General features: G+C 42.8%; 2 protein-coding genes, 1 long non-coding RNA gene and 1 pseudogene across 12 annotated transcripts in view; 2 read left to right on the forward strand and 2 right to left on the reverse strand.

Annotated features, from left to right (window-relative positions):
• KDM4A (lysine demethylase 4A) overlaps positions 1–2,898 on the forward strand; it is a 40,281-nt gene extending 37,383 nt beyond the window's left edge. For all 5 annotated transcript variants that reach the window (XM_019751089.2, XM_019751092.2, XM_074334583.1 and 2 more), the window contains exons 20-22: positions 998–1,117; positions 1,403–1,495; positions 1,610–2,898. In XM_019751089.2, the coding sequence (XP_019606648.2) occupies positions 998–1,117; positions 1,403–1,495; positions 1,610–1,750 (354 nt within the window). In that variant the 3' untranslated portion in view covers positions 1,751–2,898. The remainder of the gene's footprint in view (positions 1–997; positions 1,118–1,402; positions 1,496–1,609) is intronic.
• LOC141572087 (uncharacterized) lies at positions 296–4,808 on the reverse strand. Its single transcript, XR_012497199.1, has 2 exons — positions 4,449–4,808; positions 296–1,841 (listed from the first exon to the last, which is right to left on the reverse strand). It is a non-coding gene; the product is annotated as an uncharacterized LOC141572087 (long non-coding RNA).
• A 104-nt stretch (positions 4,809–4,912) lies between these two features.
• ST3GAL3 (ST3 beta-galactoside alpha-2,3-sialyltransferase 3) overlaps positions 4,913–21,376 on the forward strand; it is a 177,897-nt gene continuing 161,433 nt past the window's right edge. Inside the window, exon 1 of one of the 6 annotated variants that reach the window (XM_019751097.2) lies at positions 4,913–5,175. The gene's annotated coding sequence lies outside the window, so the exon portion shown is untranslated. The remainder of the gene's footprint in view (positions 5,176–21,376) is intronic. The other 5 variants (XM_019751096.2, XM_074334584.1, XM_019751095.2 and 2 more) reach the window with 5 other exon arrangements.
• Positions 15,865–15,932, reverse strand: LOC141572620 (U4 spliceosomal RNA; annotated as a pseudogene).

The raw sequence follows: 21,376 nt of genomic DNA on the forward strand, positions 1-21,376 counted from the left end.
TAGCTATGACTTACTAAGCTCTTCCGGTATGCCAGGCACTGTGCTAAGTGCTTTTTGTCAAGTATTTCTGTCATCTCTCATACAAACTCTGAGAAGTAGGTGGTATTATCTCTAATTTACAGAACAGTAATCTCAGAACTCTCTTCTAAAAGTTGCTGAGGACCCCAAAGAGCTTGTGTTTTTGTGGATTATGTCTGTCAATATTTATTAGAAATTAAAACAGATTGATTTGGAATAATCCATTTTTTTAAATAAAAACTTCATTTTAAAACAAAAAATATTAGGAAGAATGCCATTTTTCTGTAATTTTATAGATCTCTTTAATACCACATCTTCAATCTATTGTGAAATACTGTTTGGTTAAAGTATATGAAGAAAATTCAGTCGCACAGATACTTAATTGGACAGGGGAGGAGTATTTTAAAAATAGCCTTTCAGATAATTTTGGTTATTCTTTGCTATTATACCAAAACTCAACAAGTAGTAGTTTCTTCAAAGTTAGCTACAGTGTGGAATCTGAAAGCAGGTCATGTTAAATTCTTATACAATATCAAAAATCACATTCATTTGTGAAAAATCTTTAAATTTTGGGAAGCTTCAATCTCGTATTAGTGATATAACTTTCCTGTAATTTTCATTTTTGCTTGAAAGCGTAGATTTTTATCATTGGTGATACTGTTGGTTGTTTTCCTTGAAGTGACAGGCTTACTTCATTCATTTTCAGAAAGATATGAATAACCATAGTTTGTCACACAGTCATTTTCTCAAATAAGCCTGCGTTCCATGAAAGGAACAGCTACTTCAACTCACAACTCAAACCGTTACACACACTGTTTTTCTTCAAGACCACCGTCGTGCCTTGGCAAGTACAAGTGTCTTTTGAGTACTTCCATACAGGCAGGAATTTGTCCTGGTTCAGTCTTCCCTGAGGTAGATGGTGGTTATCACTGTGCTCAGGCGGACCTTCCTTTCCTTCTTCTCCCTACTGTTCCCTCAGAGTCAGGACTGTCTCCAGTTGGGTCCTCCTGCTGAAGGGGAAGTGGTCCAGGTGCGATGGACAGATGGCCAAGTCTATGGAGCCAAGTTCGTGGCCTCCCACCCCATCCAGATGTACCAGGTAGCCAAAGGATTTTTGCTGGGGTTTGGGGATTACTTGGTTACTTCAGTGTTTCCTCTTGGACTAGAGGCGAGTCTTTGCTCTTAGGAGAACTAAGAGGTCAGTAACAACCCTTTCAGAGTGAGGGGCTGCCCTGTGTCCAGTCTGCCAGGCCTGGCTTCAGACATAGCAGTCCTTCCGTGTTCTGAATCCTTCCTCTGACCACAGCAAATTGCCCCTGTGCATGGCAGCCCAGGGAGGGAGGCAGGGATATCTTAGCCACGGGCCTTTATGTTTCCTCGGCAGGTGGAATTTGAAGATGGCTCACAGCTTGTGGTTAAGAGAGATGATGTGTACACGCTGGAGGAAGAGCTTCCCAAGAGAGTCAAGTCTAGACTGGTGAGTGTGTTTCCTGTCTGGGAGGGAGGGTACAAGGCAAGGATATGTCCCTTTGTTTTTCTAATTTGGTGGTTAGCCACAAAGTGCTCATCTCGCTTGCCTGTTCTTCTGCAGTCAGTAGCCTCAGACATGCGCTTCAACGAGATTTTCACAGAGAAGGAGGTTAAACAGGAAAAGAAACGACAACGAGTTATCAACTCAAGATACCGGGAAGATTACATCGAGCCTGCACTATACCGGGCCATCATGGAGTAGGTGCTTCCAGGGGCCAAGAGGTTCCCAGCCATCAAGGCAAGAGCACTCTGGGGGTTCCACAGCACAGCAGACACCTGGACCTCTGACGTCTCTAAAATGAAGTTGTAAAATGAAAAGGAATGAAATAACCAATCCCATCATCTTCTCACTCCACCCTCATCGCATTCTGCTCTAGGGAAAGGACATGCCGTTCTTGGACATGTGACAGCAGCCGCTGAGCTCCCAGCTGAGGGGCTGGGCACTGGAATGCTATGGCTGCATTGTCTCCAGTCTCTAATAGGGTCGACTATGCTGGCTGGGCTGGTTGCCCTGTTCCTGGCCTAGGGCATAGCTTCCTAACGATCACCTGCACCAACTAGGAAGAGGTGCTGGTGCTTGCCCCGTCCCCTTTTGTATTTATGTGTGTGTGAGTGTGTGTGTGTGTGTGTGTGTGTGTGTGTGTGGTCTGGACCAGCTTCTGCCAGCCCCTGGCCTTTACTTTCTTCCTTGCCTATCCAGGGCAAACAAAATGTGAAATTCTGCCTTCAGCTGAGCTGAGTAAGGGCCCCTGGGGTTGGCTGGAGATGGATGTGGCATCTGTCCCTGCAACTGCCTCAAGGGAGTGCTGGCAAAGCTGTAGTATTGAAATGGTAAGGAGTTAATGCCACCTCTGTCATCTCTTGAAGTATAGGGGTAACATAGGTGTGTGCCCACATCTCGAGGCACAGAGCCCATGAGGCGCAGTATTAGAGGGTGTGGGTGGGGAATACTTTGAAGGGGGATCTTAATGATGGAAGCAGGCAGAGCCTGGTTGGTGATTCTGTGAACAGAAAATTGCAATCATGCAGGGGCTGGGAGGGTTAAGATGAACTGGGGCCACTTGTTCCCCGGGGCAGGTTTGCCCCTGGTCTGGGGGTGGGAGGGAGTGTATTTGGGAGGGAGGGGGGCGGGACTAGAGGGCAACACTGAAGGGGTTAAACAGGTTTTTGCTCCTCATGAATTTGTTTGCCTAGGCCCAGGATTGGAGGGCTTCACACCTGTACCCTGTGTATACAAGAGTCAGATTTATAATACTTCCCTGTTTTTTGTTACATATGAACGCTATAAACCAAATTATTTTGAAAACTGGTGCATCACCTTGTCCTTAGCAATAAAATATGTTGAGCAGAGGATTGGCTGTGTCGGCCCCAAGGAGCCCAAGTGGCCCAGGGTCAAGCCAGGGTTGTATCACCAGTCATAGGCTGTGGAGCAGGGCCATGTAGTGTAACAGTCAGTCTAGAAAGAACTAGGAAGCCATCCTAAAGAGATGGGTTCCTCGTCAAGTTCTGGTCCTGTGGCTATTAGGCCAAGCATGGTGGGACATGGGGAGCAGAGGCACCTCTGGCTCTTTTTGCTTCTCCCTGCCTTAGAGATGGGAAGGAGGGGGTAATAAAGGGAAGACCAGACCACCACTCAGCCTGTAAACCTGAATTTGATCTCTCACTTCTGCCCCACTTCACTGAGCTGGTCAAGTTCATGCCAGAGTCTGTGTTCCATGCAGGTTGTAGGACCAGCTTGAAAGGGAGGGAGTACATTTTAGGTGCTTGAAGAGCAAGGGACTCAACCCCCAGAGGTATCCCAGTGGGATCCTGAAGCTATGAGCTGCCTGTAATTGGTGAGAATCTTCCCTGGAAGAAGACCCAGCCCCTTTGCCTGGTGTGTAACCAAGATCCAGGTAGAAAGGGATAGAGCAGCAGCAAGCCAGGGAGGGGCCAGTGAGTTGGTGCAGGACTTGGGCACAACAAAGATGCTCCAGCTGGTCCTTGGATAGCTAAGGCACTCCGTTTCATGGCCTTGTCCAGGTGTACGAGGGGCTCAGCACCTCTCAATGCTGCTGTGCATCCTGGGGCTTGGGAGATGGCTGCTTCCTAGTATCTCATAGGGGAAAAGAGGAGCAGCAGGTTTCAAAGATACCTTTCTATGCCAGCTCCCTCCTGGGGCCAAGAAAAGGGAGGTTGGCTTTTTTGTGCAGTACCCAATGACTCTCAAGGGATACAGTTGGGAAGACTGGGCGGGGACATGTCTTAATGGATTGGAGAGCCCTGGGAGCACACATACCTTTGGAGGGAAGGAACACTTCCAGACTTGGCAGGGCCCCAGAACTCCCTACTTCCACTGACCCCACCTTCCCTGGAGGACCTGCAGAGCTGGGATGCTTGGTCTGATCCCAGCAGATTTCTTAACAACTGACAATTTTTCTAGAAACTGCACTTTTTACTTTGGTCAGCCTAATAACCCTGGGAAAACGAGGTTTAAAGAGGTAATGAGATTTTCTTACACAGAACAGGCCTTTCTCCCTTACTGTCAGTCAGGCCTAGGCCTCAAGAGCATCCACTCCAGGGAAAAGCCCACCAGTCTGTCGAGGCAGCTACCCCCTAGAGGCCTTTTTACTAGGGCAAACTGCCCTCCGTCAGTAAGGTAGGATTTTTCGATTGGCAACCAAGGATCGCAACCTGACAGTTCGTCCTTCCATCAGAGTTGTTTTAAGTTGTGCCCCAGGTGAATGAATGGCAGGGCTCAACTGCTGGAATGAGGGTGGGAGAGAGCTGGGACCTCCCGAGCTGCTGAGGCTAGACGGGATGGGACCGGGAGGAGTGGTCCTGTGTCCCAACAAAGTTTTCTGCGAGGCTCTGAAATTGGCAATTCAGACGAGCAATCTGGGACTCCTGTCCCCTCTTACCCACAGCATTAGGCAGGGTCGCCCAGCCCGGACATCCAAAGCCTTGGACCTCGGAACGAACTGGTGGCGTTCCTCGCCGTGGAGCGACCGTGGCCGTCCTGCACATTGTTCTTGGAAGGCCACCCGTCCCCTTGCACGGACGAGGAAACAGGCTCTGGAGGGGCTGGATCATCCCGGCTGACCGCGAGCCCTATGGTCATCCGAACTCGCGCCCTCTGGGGCATGAAGCCGGGGGAGGAGGATTCCGCAAGGCTTTGGACATGCCCCGGGGAGCCGAGGCGAGGGCGCGGTGAACAGGCAGGCCGGGCTCAGCTAGACCAGCAAGCAGCCGGATACCACCCGCAGCCCCACACCTCCCACAGCCCAGTAGGGAAACTCCAGGCTCTTGTACTATTGGGCTCCTCTGGGCTTGTGCCCGCCTACTGCCTGCAGCGCAGCTCTGCATTGGTCAGCCCGGCTTCCGCGCGCCGATTGGCCGCGGATGCCCGATCCCCCGCGCGAAAACGCTAAGGCGGAGAGCGGGATTGGTGGTCCCGCCGTCCCGGGTCGCGGCCGAGCGCTCCGCCCGCCGCTGCGTCCCCACTATGGCGGCGCCCATGCCGCCCACCGCGTCGTGGGCGCCCGCCGGGGTCCCCCGCGGCTGCCGCCGCCGCCTGCGCCGTCGCCTGCGTCTTCCCGCCCGCGTCAGGCTAGGCGCCGCCTCCCCGCTGCCTCCCTCACCGCTGCGGTAAGGGCCGGTCCTGCGCGTGTTGGGGCGCGGCAGCCACCGCAGCTAACGGTCACCGCGCCGCCCTTCCCCTCCCCCGCCGCCCGCGCGCAGTTGCCCGGTTTAGGCCGGGTGCGGAGCTCGCTTACTCTTGCTGGGGAAGGAAGGGTTGGGGCATGGCCTGGTCCTCTCCGGATAATAAAATCCGGCTGGGTCTGGGGGCTCGCGCCGGGGGCCCGACCACTGGACGACCTCTGCTGGGTAGTGGCGGCCAGGCCTGAGCGGGGAGGACAGGTGGACCCGGGCCGAACGGCCTGAGGTCACCTGCCTGCGCGTCCCCGCAGCGCTGCGCACCTTGGCGCAGAGGAGCACACGATCAGGCTGGCCTCCGCCATGGGGAGAAAAACGAAAAGTCCAGGGACAGCCTGAGCGGGAATCCGCAGCGGACGGGTAGCGGCTGTCATTGCTGACTGCTTCACTGGCAGTCAGATGTTTAGGAGACCGGGGTCAGTTTGGCAAAGTTACGCCCTCTTCCTTTCGTTCTGGCACTTTTCTTTATTGTTTACTCGGTGATCTTGCTTGCAAGACGAAATATCTTAATGACCAGAGCAGGTTTGGTTAGGATAGTGCCCACGCATATTTTGGATTCCTTTTTACAACAGTGCCCTTAATAAACCTCATTTCTATTTGTGTTTCCCTCACAGATGAGTTAGGAGTGAAACTGTGAACGGAATCATTGTAGTTAGTTGAGAGAGGGACCAAAGAAGACAGTTGTTGTTTTGTAAAAAAAAAAAAAACAACAACAGCAGCAGCAGCAAAAACTTGGTAGATGTACTTTGAATTAGCTATACTATAGCTGGTTGAACATGAAGGTAGAAAAAAAAGCACTTACTAGGTTCCTGAAAGTAAAATAGTCGTCATGGAAAATTAGGTTATTTCTACATCAGAATTACCCTGGAGTGATGAACACTGAGCTGTTTGGTGTACTTTCCAGTTAAAAGGATTAAAAGGAAGCTGGCTCAAGAATTTATGACCAGATGGTGTTTTCAAATAACCTCTTAAGGCAATAGCAACTCCTAAGATTAAAGATTCTTAACTCAAGGACATTTTGAGGTATTAAGTGATGATTCTCTCCACTTCACATGTCGTATGAGTAAATAAGATGTGTATATTCTTAGAGACTAATTGACTTTAGATCATCTGTAGTGTTTATTGAGTATGTATTGTGTGCTAGGCGGGATGACTGTGGGGGAACTCAAGACCGGGTGAGGTGTGGGACTTATTCTAATGGGCCTACAAGTTAGATGTGGAAATAAAGGGAACAGGAAAATGGTAACTAATGGTATGGTTTCTAGAATTCTGAGACAGTGGGTACTATAAGAATGCAGGAAAAGGGGTTGATTTGAGCCTTGAATGGGTAGGTCTGAGTGGATGATGGGGAGGGAGAAGTGAGGAAATGAGAGTGAGGATGATAAAGGTGGCAGGAGAGAAGCAGAAATGCTCATGGTGGTTCCAGGGAGTTTCTTACTGGAAAAAGCAGGAGATAAGGTTGTACAAAAAAAGTAGGTTGATGGTATCAAATCAAGAAGTGGTAACCTTGGCCCTGGGTTGAGCAAAGGATAAACAATAGTATTTACTTCAGATGAAGCTGGAGCCAGCACCTTAGAAAAGATACAGCAACACTTTATTTGCCTGGTTACTTTTGTGATTAACCCCAGCTATTTAGAATTACAGACCTCTCAGCCACCCAGGATTCATACCTCAAGATCTATTCTTGCCTTTCTTCTGTTGTCCCCCTGGGTTGCCAGGGCTTGTTGATACTACCTCTGCATTATTTCTGGCATCTGTTTCTTTCCGTTCCTACTGTCATTACACTGATTTGGGGTCTTTGATAGGCCATTCCCTTGAATTATTGCAGAAACCCCCTAACGTTTTTTTCCTCCTGTCCTCCGATATATCTTGTCTACTACCATCACTTTCAGATACCTCACTTCCTCAGCTAAAACTTAATGGCCCCCCACTGGTTGTTGCATTAAGCCCAGACCAGCTTGGTATGGGCACTGTGGGTAAACTCTTCTTGCCATTTTCTTAGTTTTTATTATAGTTTTCAGGTCGGTGGAACTGTTTGCTCTTTGTGCTCTGTATCTTTGCTCATGTTGCTTTTTCTTATCTTGACCCCTGTCAATCTCTAATTGTTGGTTTTTATCCACATTTCAGGGCCATTTCATAAGGAATTTCCTTTGTGAAACTTTTCTGTACTTTTCTCCCCATCTAAATGGGACTTGTCTCTCGTTTAAACCATTGTAACACCAGAGTCTGCCTTTTGGCCACAATTTGCCAGAATAAGGCTGAAGCTTTTTCAAGACATGGACTATCTTCTCATCATTTAGCACAGTGTTTTGTGCATAGTATATGCTTGGCACGTATATTTTATATTAAACATAGTTTTGAACCAGGATGGCAGCAATGAAAATTCTTTGTGCAAACAAAATCTTCATCACGAAATCTGTAAATAAAGTTACTTATGCGAGAGAATTCCTTACTGAGAGGTGTGGTGTATTGGTTTGGATAGCCTGGGTTAGGCTGCATTAACAAACACCATCGAGATTTCAGTGTCTTACCAGAATAAAAGTTGACTTCTCATTCATTCCATATGTCAAACGTGAGTGAACAGGGGGAATTCTGCTCCTCACTGTCACTCAGGGACCCAGGCTGATGGAAACTCCATCTTAACATGATGTTTCCATGATTATTTTGATCAAGTGAAAGACGGTGGTCAAGGGAAGTTTCTGTCCCAAAGTGGAATGTGTCACTTTCATTCACATTTCATTGGCTAAGGCAAGTGACATAGCCACGCTTGACTTTAGAGAAACAGGGAGTTGCAGTCTTACCACGTGCCTGGAAAGCAAAGAGTCAAATAGTTTGTGGACAGCACAAATGACTACTACATCTCTGAGTATCATGGCCTATAGAAAATTAAAGGTAGCAAAATCAGATGCGCTACTAGGGACAAACATTGACAGTGGCAAGAAATAATAGCTCTAACTAGGCACGGAACGAGGGTGGATTGGGAACTCAGAACCCCGTTATAAGCACTGTAAATGCTCACAGACCAAGGTTGTTGATATAAAGGTAAACTATTATATTTCAGGAATGTATCCATTCCTAAGGATACACTATTTTATAGCACCCTCAGTAATGAACACAGGAGTGGTCCTAGGGCATCCAAAAATTAAATTACATTCAAGGTATTCAAGAAGCCAGGAAGTGTGTAGTAACTTGAGGTACATTTTTACTTGAATGGTTAAAATAAAAAGGAATCTTAGTTCAACCTTTTTGGTGTAATTGGTTTTAATTGAGGCTATCAAGCTTTGGTATTTGGGGAGGAAATTTCAATTTTGACAAAGAATAGAAGCATAGAGTACTGTTTGGAGCCCTGCTTCAGGAGATAGGATCTGGTTGAAATCGTGGTTCTGCCACTAATTGTCTGACATTGAGCAAGTGTCTTATTCTTGAACCTGAGTTTCCTTATCGGTGAAACGCAGTTTCCTTATCGGTGGTTATGAGGATTAAATGAGTTTGTTTATGTCATGTGCTTAGTACTGTACGTAGTTCAGAGTAAGTATTCACCATCAGCAGCAGCAGCAGCAGCAGGATTTGAAGAAACTTTGAGAAATCAGGTAAAGATATCCCAGGAATTCAGGTAGAAGGGTTCCTCAGATTTTCCGACCTTTTTCTCCTTCCTTAGATAGTATTCCTGCCACACTTACTATTTGCATATCTATCGTATTTTACTTAATCGTGTGCATGTTTGTGTTTCCCACTAGACTAGGTGCTCTTGTCGTCCCACAAATATTTATTGAACACAAACTCTGTGATAGGCTCTATGCTGGGTCAGCGCATTAGGCATTATTAATATGAAAGGTATGTCCCTGGCCTCACAGAGCCTACAGTGTGGTAGGACCAGAAGCCAGTAAACCAGCAGTTAGAATACATTGTAACAAGGGCTGTGTTTATGAGTCCTGTGGGATCTCCTATATTCACATTGGGAATATAAATAATGGTTTTCCGGAGAAGCTCACACCTAACCTAAGTCTTGAAGAATCAGTAGTTATTAGCTGGGTAGATGTGAGTTTAAAAGGCTTTTTAGACTGGAAACAATTGTGCACTGGCTTAGAATCACAAGAGAGTGTCTACATCCCGAAGACTCTTGAATGACAAGAGAGCAGGGTATGTTTGGGGAGTGTCTGGAGGCTGCAAAAGTCAGATTGTGAAGACCTTGTGCGTCCAAGAGTTACAGCTGCATCTTGCAGATGAGTAGGAGCCACGTGAAGGATTCAGAGGTAGAAAATAACTTCATCAGCTTTGTCTTTTAGGAAGATCACTGTGGAGGAAGCAGGGTAGTGAATATCCTGTTTCTCTGACACGGAAGTTTTGAGGTTTGCAACCATAGTACAGTGCCTACTATGTAAGAGTCATAAATTATTTATGTGTGATATGAATAAGGAGAGATTAGAATGACGGGAGACTGGAGGGGAGGATACAGTTAGGCTGCAGCAGTAACATGAGGGCTGCGTCCGTGTCCTTTCTGAGCATAGGAGAAAGTACTGTCTGTCAGAGTCAGTAGACCAGAATTTCAGTCATGGCTTCACCAGTTTCTACGGTATAACCTTGGGCAGGCTTCAGAGCCTCTTGTGTCCTCCATGTTTTCAACTTTTTAAAGTGGGGTTAAAAAATCACCTTGTAAGATTGCTTGAGGATTAAGCAAACATGTGAAATGCCTGGTTCTGTGCTATTAGACACATAGGGACTTCTTATAATAAAAGTTCTAGTTTTAGGATTCCTAATGTTTAGTATATTACCTGGTTCATGGTAGGTTATCATTAGCCTTCAGTCCCACCACACTCAGAGATAACCACTGCTAACATTGTGGTTTTATTTATATGTCTTAAATGACTGATGCTGCTGCACTGGGGGTGTTAAGCATGAAGGAATTATTCTGAGATCACAAAGGGAGGAATTGATACGAATATCATACCAACATTAACATTCTTTATATTCCAGCAAGTTATATATGGCTATTCAGCTGTTCCCAGCCCTCACTCAGAAGCCACACATGCACGTGTGCATATACTCTCGCCATTGATACTATACTGTGCTCACTGCATGGGCTGCTAAACTGTGTGCACTTCTCCCTCAGCCTGTCATTGTCATGGACTGCCTCTCCCTGAAATTTTGTGCCTCCTCAGTCTTCTGAACATGTTTTTAAAGATTTTAATGTGCTTTTAGTTCCGGTTTATTCTCCATTAGGTTCCTCCTTGGTCATCCTGGCTGACAGGAGTTCTTCCCCTCTGAACGCCTGTACAACCTCATTTATGTTATTCTGATTGAATGTCATCTACTGCCTTATCATTATTGGTTTATTTGTCAGTAAATTTCCCTTTTCCTTGATGTCACTTTTTCTTACAAAATAATGGAAAAATGGCACGTTATGTTTTTTTTTTTTTTAATTTTATTGGGGAATATTGGGGAACAGTGTGTTTCTCCAGGGCCCATCAGCTCCAAGTCTTTGTCCTTCAGTCTAGTTGTGGAGGGCGCAGCTCAGCTCCAAGTCCAGTCACCCTTTTTAATCTTTAGTTGCAGGGGGCGCATCCCACCATCCCATGCGGGAATTGAACTGGCAACCTTGTTGTTCAGAGCTCTCGCTCTAAACAACTGAGCCATCCAGCCGCCCCTCTGGAAGCTCAGCGGCAGCTCGTCTTCAATCTAGTTGTGGAGGGTGCAGCTCACTGGCCCATGTGAGACTCAAACGAGCAACCCTGTTGTTCAGGGCTCTTGTTCTAACCAACTTAGCCATCCGGCCACCCTGGCATGTTATATATTTTTAACATGACTTGAAAACTCACTGAAACCAGACTTTTGTCTGAAATTTGTTAAACATGTTAGAAAATTCTGTTACTAAGTTTTTAAAGTGTATGGCAGTGATTCCCATACTTTTTGGTCTCAGGACCCCTTTATGAGTTTAAAAATTATTGAAGACCCCAAAGGACTTTTTATTTTTGTGCATTTGGTCTATTGATATTTAATGTATTAAAAATTACTGGGAAGGTTTTATATCACAAGAATACATGGGCAGATATTCCACTAGCCATGAGGATAGTGATGTCACATGTCATATATAGGTTCTGGAAAACTCTGTTGGATCCTTGTGAGAGAATGTGAGTGAACAAGGCAAATAATTGAGAATTATTATGAAAATGATTTTAAACTTGTGGATCCACTGAAAGGGTCTTGGGGACCCTCAAGGATCCTTGGACTACAGTTTGAGAATTGCTGGCATACTGATGTAACAGTTTTTTATAAGTGACACGCATTTTTTTTGGCAGAAAAATAACATTAAGGATAGAAACACTACCAAATATCTGTTTTCAAAATGCACTCAACATTGTTTCTTAAAAGAAAAACTAGTTTCTAGCTTTTGTTATGGCATCTTCTTTACCTTGAAAGGATGTGTGTATTTTTGGAATATCTACCAGGTACACCCCTCTTATATTTGCCATCCCGGAAAAAGTCAGCAAACTTGGAACACCAGTATTTTTGTAAAAGAAAAATATACAACTGCTCTTTGAGTTCTAGAAATCTTAGACATACTTGGCCAGATGATAATTAGAGAAATTTGAGATACACAGAGTTTCATGGTTACTCACCACCTCATTGTCAAGTTTACTTATGATCCTATTTAAAAAATCCATTTTTTCTGAAATTGACCATATTGATGTCATTTTGTCACATAAACTGCACTGCATCACAAAACGAATGAATAAGCGATGACACCACTGCCCCCACCATGCTGTGGAACTTGCATACTTCTTGAGGATTCTTCCCGAACCTCATGTACCACAAGACATCTGACGCAGGGATTGTGTGAGGAGGCTAGTGTCAACTGAAATGAAATACCAGAAAAGTTTATAAATAAGCGTTCTCGTATTTTCTTTTGATACCTTAGCGAATCAATTTGACTACTCCCCTTTGAAATGTACAGTTGGCCCTCATGCGGGTTGCGCACCTGCGGATTCAACCAACTGAGGATCGAGAATATTCGGCATGTGTGTGGGGGGTGCGGCGCGTGGAGTGTTATGTTGTGGCTGGTGTGGTTACGGCCTAGATGGTTGCGTCTGTACTGAACATGTACATACTTTTTCTTGTCACTATTCCCTAAACAACATAGTATAACAACTATTTGCACAGCATTTACATTGTATTAGGTATTATAAGTAATCTAGTGATGATTTAAAGTATGGGGGGTGCGCATAGGTTATATGCAAACACGAAGCCATTTTATATAAGGCAAAAACTGTGCCATTTTCGGTTAGGGACTTGAGCATCCCCAGATTTTAGTATCCTCAGGGGTCCTAGAATGAATCCCCCATGGACACTGAGGGAGGACTGTACATCCCCTCTGAAGGTGAATGGGCTGGGCTGTTAAAATAGCATCTTTTGCCCTTGCCTTAGCCTTCTCCCAGCTGTCTTCCATATTGCTACTTGAGTGATCTTTCTAAAATGCAGATCTGACTAGGACATTACTTAATCCCTTACGTGGTTCTTTTTTTTTTTTTTTTTTTAATGGGGTGACAATTGTTGGTAAAGTTACATAGATTTCACGTGGACAATTCTGTAATACATCATCTATAAATCCCATTGTGTTCACCACCCAGAGTCAGGTCTCCTTCCATCACCATATATTTGATCCCCCTTACCCTCATCTCCCACCCCTGTCCCCTTATCCTCTGGTAACCACTAAATTATTGTCTGTGTCTATGAGTTTTTTCTCTTATTTGTCTTGTTCTTTTGTTGTTTTTGGTTTATATGCCACATATCAATGAAATCATATGGTTCTCTGCTTTTTCTGTCTGATTTATTTCGCTTAGCATTATACTCTCAAGATCCATCCATGTTGTCACAAATGTTCCTATATCCTCTTCTCTTACTGCCGAATAGTATTCCATTGTATATACATACTACAACTTCTTTATCCATTCATCTATCGAAGGACATTTTGGTTGTTTCCATGTCTTGGCCACCGTAAACAAAGCTGCAATGAACATTGGAGCACATATGTCTTTATTTTTAAATGTTTTCAGATTTTTTGGGTAGATACCCAGGAGAGGGATCGCTGGGTCGTATGGTAATTCTACTTGTAATTTTTTGAGGAACCTCCACACTGCCTTCCATACCTGCTGCACCAGTCTGCATTCCCACCAACAGTGTATGAGGGTTCCTTTTTCTCCACAGCCTCTCCAATACTTGTTACTATTTGTCTTGTTGATGATAGCCATTCTGACTGGGGTGAGGTGATATCTCATTGTGGTTTTTATTTGCATTTCTCTGATGATTAGTGGTATTGAGCATTTTTTTGTATGTCTATTTGCCATTTGTATGTCCTCTTTGGAGAAATGTCTCTTCAGGACCTCTGCCCATTTTTCAATTGGGTTGTTGAGTTTCATGAGTTCCTTGTATATTTTAGATATTAGCCCCTTATCGGAGGTACTGTTTGCAAAAATCTTCTCCCATTCAGTTGGTTGCCTCCTTACGTGGTTCTTCATTGCCAATAGGATACATTTCAGACCCCTTAGCCTGGTGTCTAAGGCCTCTCCCACCCTTTTGCTGCTTCAGCTTCTTTGCTGAAGCTTTTCCTAAACCTCATGGGCAGTTATCAATTTCCATCATCTCATAATGTCTGTATCTTATTTATGCTTTAACTGCATGCTTCACACTGCTCTCAAGGGCAGGTACCACACTGTGTTCCTACTGCTGTACTCAGGTGTGTAATAATGGCTTCAATCTGGACTGATAAGACAGCATAGTTTCCAGCGTAGTTCCAGTATAGTTATTCTGCAATATTTATTTCTTTCCTTGCTTTTTTGGGTAAGATATGGGCAAACAAACCATATGGAACTACTACATTGGTCTAAGACATCTAAAGTCTCGGAGAAATAATAGCAATGAAAGGGAATTTTACCTCATATTTTCTAATGATATATTTTACAATGAAAGAATAGAACAATATGGTGATACCTTATTAAACCTTAATATGCCATATTGCTTCAATTTTTATTATTTTTAAAGAAAAAATTACATTTCTAGTAAATGCCTCCTATATACAAAGGATACAAAAAAAAAGTATACACATTTTCAAAAAGGAAAAAACTGTATTACAATTGTAATACTCAATATATACCAATAACAAAAGACGAATGCAAGTCACGGTTGACTTATGCAATTACAAGAAGTGATCAAAGTGGTTACCATCAGCGTAATTTTAATATAGATTTTTTTCTTTCTTAAAATTTGTATACATATTTTTGGCACCCTCTGTATTTTCCCCCAGCCTCCTTCCTCTTTCACCAGAGAAGACACCATCTTGAATTTAAAGTTTTAAATTCTAATACATGTTTTTATGCTTTTGCTGTCCATATATATACAACACATAGCAGAGGTTGGCCAACTGGCCTGCAGGCTATATTATATTAGAACACAGCCATGCCCATTCATTTCAGTGTTGTTATTGACTGCTCTCGTGCTATAATTTTGTTTCCAGTTTTCTGAATATACTGCTGTCTCCCAACCACCTTCAACACTAGCCACCACCCTTTTATTTCATTTGGCCCAGGCAATGGAAAGTTATCTTTTCAAATATTCCAGTTGAATTTTCTCAAGACCAATTGCATTCAGCATTTTTAGTCTTCTACATAGAAGTCAGAGTTTCTTTTTTTTTTAATTTATTGGGGTGACAATTGTTAGTAAAATTACATAGATTTCAGGTGTACAATTCTGTATTACATCATCTATAAATCCCATTGTGTGTTCACCACCCAGAGTCAGTTCTCCTTCCATCACCATATATTTGATCCCCCTTACCCTCATCTCCCACCCCCCACCCCCCCTTACCCTCTGGTAACCACTAAACTATTATCTGTGTCTAGGAGGTTTTTTTTCTCATTTGTTTGTTTGTCTTGTTCTTTTGTTGTTTTTGGTTTATATACCACATGTCAGTGAAATCATATGGTTCTCTGCTTTTTCTGTCTGACTTATTTCGCTTAGCATTACACTCTCAAGATCCATCCATATTGTCACAAATGTTCCTATATCATCTTTTCTTACCGCCAAATAGTATTCCATTGTGTATATATACCACAACTTCTCTATCCATTCATCTATCGAAGGACATTTTGGTTGTTTCCATGTCTTGGCCACTGTAAACAAAGCTGCAATGAGCATTGGAGCACATGTGTCTTTATGTATAAATGTTTTCAGATTTTTTGGGTAGATACCCAGCAGAGGGATTGCTGGGTCATATGATAATTCTATTCATAATTTTTTGAGGAACCTCCGCACTGCCTTCCATAGCGGCTGCACCAGTCTGCATTCCCACCGTGTATAAGGGTTCCTTTTTCTCCACAGCCTCTCCAACACTTGTTACTATTTGTCTTGATAATAGCTATTCAGACTGGGGTGAGGTGATATCTCATTGTGGTTTTTATTTGCATTTCTCTGATGATTAGTGATGTTGAGCATTTTTTCATATGTCTATTTGCCATTTGTCCTCTTTGGAGAAATGTCTCTTCAGGTCGTCTGCCCATTTTTCAGTTGGGTTGTTTGTTTTTTGTTGCTGAGTTGCATGAGTTCCTTGTATATTTTGGATATTAGCCCCTTACAATTAGCAATAATCACGCCTCAGATAAACCTCATTGGCTACGATACTGCCACTGTGCGAAGCTAGAAGTCACCTTTTCAAAAAAAAATACATATATATATATACATATATATGTATATAAAACACACATATATATATACATATATATATATATATATGTATATATATATATAAAACCTTGTGTTCTAAACACCATTAAAAAAATAAGCAAAATCCCAGTAAAACCAAACCTTAACAGCTCCTATTCAGAAAGGTTTTGTTTTATTTTTTTATTGGTAAACCAAAGATAAACTAAAACATGAAAAACTGAAGGTTTTTTCCCTTGTATATTTATCCCCCTCCCCTAGGCTTTTTCTGAGCTACTTCTAAAGGGAGCATCTGACCAGTGACAAAATATTTTTCAACTTTTCTGTCTTCTATTTTTAAAACCTTGATAGATATCTAATTTCTACTTAGAAAGTCACTCACTGCCCATATTACAGGACTCTGGGTCCACTCAGGAGAGAGAAACCACATAGTCCTTTGAGCAGGTAAAGTTTCATGCAAGCAATATTAACTATTTCAGAGAACAGGAGTAACATAGATAAGCCAGTAAGAAGTAAAGAATTAAGCACATGGGAAGATACTCAGCATCCTTAGCTATCAGGGTGATGCAAAGCAAAACCACAGTGTGATTCTTGCCCTTAGCCCAGCTCTACTTAACCAATTTTTGCGTTTTTTTTTGTTTGTTCTATTTTTGCTTCGTTCCCTTTTTCAGATCCCAGTTTTGCTTATGCTGGGTCTCCTATGACTGCTGTTGTTACATGTTTTTGTTTTGTATTTAAGGGTTGTTTTGGTAATCCTTTTAAACGTTTTAATTTTCATTGTTCTTGCTTGTTTTTTGTCCATCATAGCTTTTATGACTCTTTTTGTATATTCAGCAATGTCCACTTTGTTCTCTTAACATTGAGGCTTTTGTTTTTGTGATGGTGTCATTTTTCTTTGTTCACTTTTCCTGAGTGCTAATTTAAATTTTTTTTTTTTTTTTAGATTTTATTGGGGAAGGGGAACAGGACTTTATTGGGGAACAGTGTGCACTTCCAGGACTTTTCTCCAAGTCAAGTTGTTGTCCTTTCAATCTTAGTTGTGGAGGGTTCTGTTCAGCTTCAAGTTGTTGTTCTTTCAGTCTTAGTTGTGGAGGGGGCAGCTCAGCTCCAGGTCCAGTTGCCGTTTTCTAGTTGCAGGGGGCACAGCCCACCATCCCTTGCGGGAGTCGAACCGGCAACCTTGTGAGGACACACTCCAACCAACTGAGCCATCCGGGAGCTCAGCGGCAGCTTAGCTCAAGGTGCCGTGTTCAATTTTAGTTGCAGGGGGCGCTGCCCACCATCCCTTGTGGCAGTCGAGGAATTGAACTGGCAACCTTGTGGTTGAGAGCCCGAGCTCCAACCAACAACTGAGCCATCCGGGAGGCAGCTCAGCTTCAAGGTGATGTGTTCGATCTTAGCTGCAGGGGGCACTGCCCACCATCCCTTGCAGGACTTGAGGAATTGAACGGGCAACCTTGTGGTTGAGAGCCCACTGGCCCATGTGGGAATCGAACCGGCAGCCTTCGGAGTTAGGAGCACGGAGCTCTAACTGCCTGAGCCACAGGGCCGGCCCTAATTTAATTTTATTTTAAAAAATGTTTTACTGCTTTTTCCCTGAGCTCTCCCTTTAATATCTGCTCTTAGCTTGTGTTTTATAGAGCATTTGGGTCAGGACTGGGAGAATCTTTGTTAATGATCTTTATCTGTTCTGGGACAAAATTTTTTTCTGTTGAGTTGTCTTCATCTACTATGTTTCCCATTTGGCCTTCCCCATTCCTTCCACTTTCATTGCAGTATTTTTGTTTAGATCCTGTACCGATTCCTTTTTATTATTGTCCTGATACACTTTTCCCCCCTCAAATGAAAAGTGTTGTGACTGAAGCCAAATCATTTGGATTTGAATCCTGGCTCTGCCATTTACTAGCACTATGACCTTAGACAAGATAATTTAACCTTTCTGTGCCTCAGTTTCTTCTCTATATAATGGGAATGATAACCTCATAGGATTTTTGAGAAGATTCAATGAGTTAAATCATGCAAAACTCTTAGAGTTGTGATTGGTTCACAGTAAATGCTATATGAACATTATCAATATTAATTATTGTATGCCTCACATTGACTTGCAATTTGAAAATACAGTTCTTCTGCATAGAATAATTTAATATATTGCATATTAATTAACTACTTAAATCTGCTTAGTCATACATAAAGTCAATAGGAGATGTACATTCAGCAAAAATGTTATAAAAAATTGATGAGCTTTTCAGTAACTTGTTTGGGAAGCTGGATAATAAATAGTACGTAATAACTTTTAATCAGCTTGCATCAAAAATCTTCACGAGAGACATGCTTAGGAAATACTTTGTGGTTTTTGCTCTGTGTAATTTCATCATAATTGAGTTCCTATCCATTATAGCTGATATTTGAAGCTTGGTAAAATTTTGACATTTCAGACAAAAAAAATTGTTGCCTGGTATCATTTCGAAAATAACTATATTATAGGATGTTTTAGAAATGACAGTAGTTTGGTGCAGTTTGTTTTGGTGAATTCAAATTTTAATTAATTTTTTTATGGCTAATTAAAATAACCTAGCTTTATGTACCTTATGTGCCTTTTGTACCTTTTTTGGAGCATATTATAACTGACTGAATATTTGGTCAGTAAACAGATAGTTTTTGAGTACCTACCAGGGATACAATGGCGAACAAAATAGACGTATTCCCTGCCTGCATTAGCCAGAACATAAATGTTTAACAAATCCTTCTAAGATCATAAGTGTGTTATGTAATGGGATGGGGATATAGAGGTGCTGCAAGAAGATTAATAGGGAGACCTAACCTAAAGGAGATAGACTTCTATGGGGAATTACCTTTAAGCTGAGATTTAAAGGACAACTGGGAGTTGGCTAGATGAAATGGTGGGGTCAAGAACGCTTTAGCCTGATGTTGGAAGAGATGTTCAAAACACTCAGTGTTGCAGACTCAGGTTAGATGGTAAGAGATGGCAAGAAATGTGGGAGAAGAGGTGGCGGAGTTCAGATTATGCAGTCTTATAGGCCTTGTTAAAGGTTTTGGGACTTTACCCTAAGGATAGTAGGAAATTTACGAAGTGAAATAAATTCATATTGGCTGCTATATGGAGAATGAATTGGAGAGGATAAGAATGGATGCGGGAGGCTTATTAGGAGATGAAAGTGGTAGTCCAAGCAAAAGATTACAGTGACTTGAAATAGGATGGTGGCTGTGAAGAGGGAGCGATGGGTGGATTCAAGAAGTATTTAAGAGGTGAAATACACAGAATTTGCTGATTGATTATATTTGGAGGGTGAGATGAGGTGAGAAAGAGGGTACTGTCAAGGATAATTTCCGGGTTTCTGACAGAAGCACCTGTGAAGGTGTTACCCTTTATTGAGACAGTGAACACTGGAGAAAGAGGAGGCTTATAGGGGAAATCTGAGGCATCTGTGAAACATCTAGATGATACCTAGATGGACTGTACAAAGTTTGGGATAATGATGGTACATGACGTCACAGAAGTGGAGTAAGATTGCCTTGGGGATATCTGTAGAATGAGAATTTTAAAAAGCCTGAGACAGTACCCCAAGTATCTCTCTACATTTAAAATTGCCATATATACTTATACACACACACACACACACACACACACACATTATACCTTTAGTATATGTTACTTTTTGGAATGTGTACACATTATATTAATTATGTCTATAGTAGGGCATATAATTAGAAATATATTTATTTAATTTTAAACAAACATTTCTTGTGTGTTGCTATGTGTCAGATGCTATGCTATTAAATGTAGGTGAGTCACAGACCTAAGTTATGGATTCTGCTTTCAAATTTATGCTAATTCTTTGTAGAGTGAAAGATAAACAAGATGTTTTATATATGCTATAACAGAGGTAAGCATGGGATGTTATGGGAGGACAGACAGGCATAGAGTAGGGCTCTGGTTAAGGGGAGCTTCCTGAAGGAGGGAAGACTTGAACAGAGTCCTAAAAGGTGAATTGGCATTGCTGGCAGAGAAAGGGCTCATCACCATGCTGTACTTCCTCTCACAGTTTCAGATGCCTTAGGAAGGTCAAGTTGTGGGCAGGCTAGAAAGCCAGAACAGATCATGGTGGGTTGGAGAACACACAGGAAATGAGAAGTCAAACAACTCCTTTAGGGCAAGGCCTGAGTTTGATTTTAGTGTCCTCTGTGCCTAACATACTCCCTGGCACTTAGTGTTTGTTGCATTAGCTTTGGACAGAAGAGACCCCTCCTTCTCTGAGATAAGATGAGTACGTGAGGAGGGATTGAGTCCAGATTCCTGCGTTCCCTCCATGCTGAGGAGAGCTTGCTGTGAGCAGCTGCAGCTCTTTACCTGCGTGCTTTTCTGTGGCTGTGCAGGGACGTCAAGTGCTACCCCCTCCCCCAGCCAGAAAAATTTTCAGCATTAATCTGTTAGCGTTTTTATTTTTCAGTCTAGTGTAGTCTTTTTTTCTTTCTTTCTTTTTTTTTTTTTTTAAGATTTTATTGGGGAAGGGGAACAGGACTTGATTGGGGAACAGTGTGCACTTCCAGGACTTTTTTCCAAGTCAAGTTGTTGTCCTTTCAATCTTAGTTGTGGAGGGCGCAGCGCAGCTCCAGGTCCAGTTGCCACTGCTAGTTGCAGGGGGCACAGCCCATCATCCGTTGTGGGAGGACGTGTTCCAACCAACTGAGCCATCCGGGAGGCAGCTCAGCTCAAGGTGCCGTGTTCAATCTTAGTTGCAGGGGGCGCTGCCCACCATCCCTTGAGGGACTTGAGGAATTGAACCGGCAACCTTGTTGTTTGCCCACTGGCCCATGTGGGAATCGAACCAGCAGCCTTTGGAGTTAGGAGCACGGAGCTCCAACCACCTGAGCCACTGGGCTGGCCCTAGTCTAGTCTTTTTTTATATTTAGTATACGATACTTGATACTTGTATCTTAACATTTTCTTTCAATATTATATCATAAGCATTTCCCATGTTAATATTTTCATAAACAACATCTTAAATGGCTACATACCGTGTTTCCCCCAAAATAAGACCTAGCTAGACCATCAACTCTAATGTGTCTTTTGGAGTAAAAATTAATATAAGACTGGGTATTATATTATATTTAATCTGGCCTTATATAAGATCAGGTCTTATATTAAAATAACCGGCTCTTATATTAATTTTTGCTCCAAAAGACGCATTAGAGCTGATGGTCCAGCTAAGTCTTATTTTTGGGGAAACATGGTATCTTTTTTTGAATGTTTATTTGAACATTTATTTGAGCATTTAGTTTAAAATTCTTTTTTAACCTTTTTAATTTTGAAATAATTTCAGACTTACAAAAAAGTTGCAAATATATTACAAAGCACTTCCATATCCTTCAGCTAGTTTATGGTGGTGTATCAGAGTTCTCC

Source organism: Rhinolophus sinicus, linkage group LG06 (genome assembly GCF_036562045.2).
Source record: "Rhinolophus sinicus isolate RSC01 linkage group LG06, ASM3656204v1, whole genome shotgun sequence".
In the NCBI taxonomy this organism is placed as follows: domain Eukaryota; kingdom Metazoa; phylum Chordata; class Mammalia; order Chiroptera; family Rhinolophidae; genus Rhinolophus; species Rhinolophus sinicus.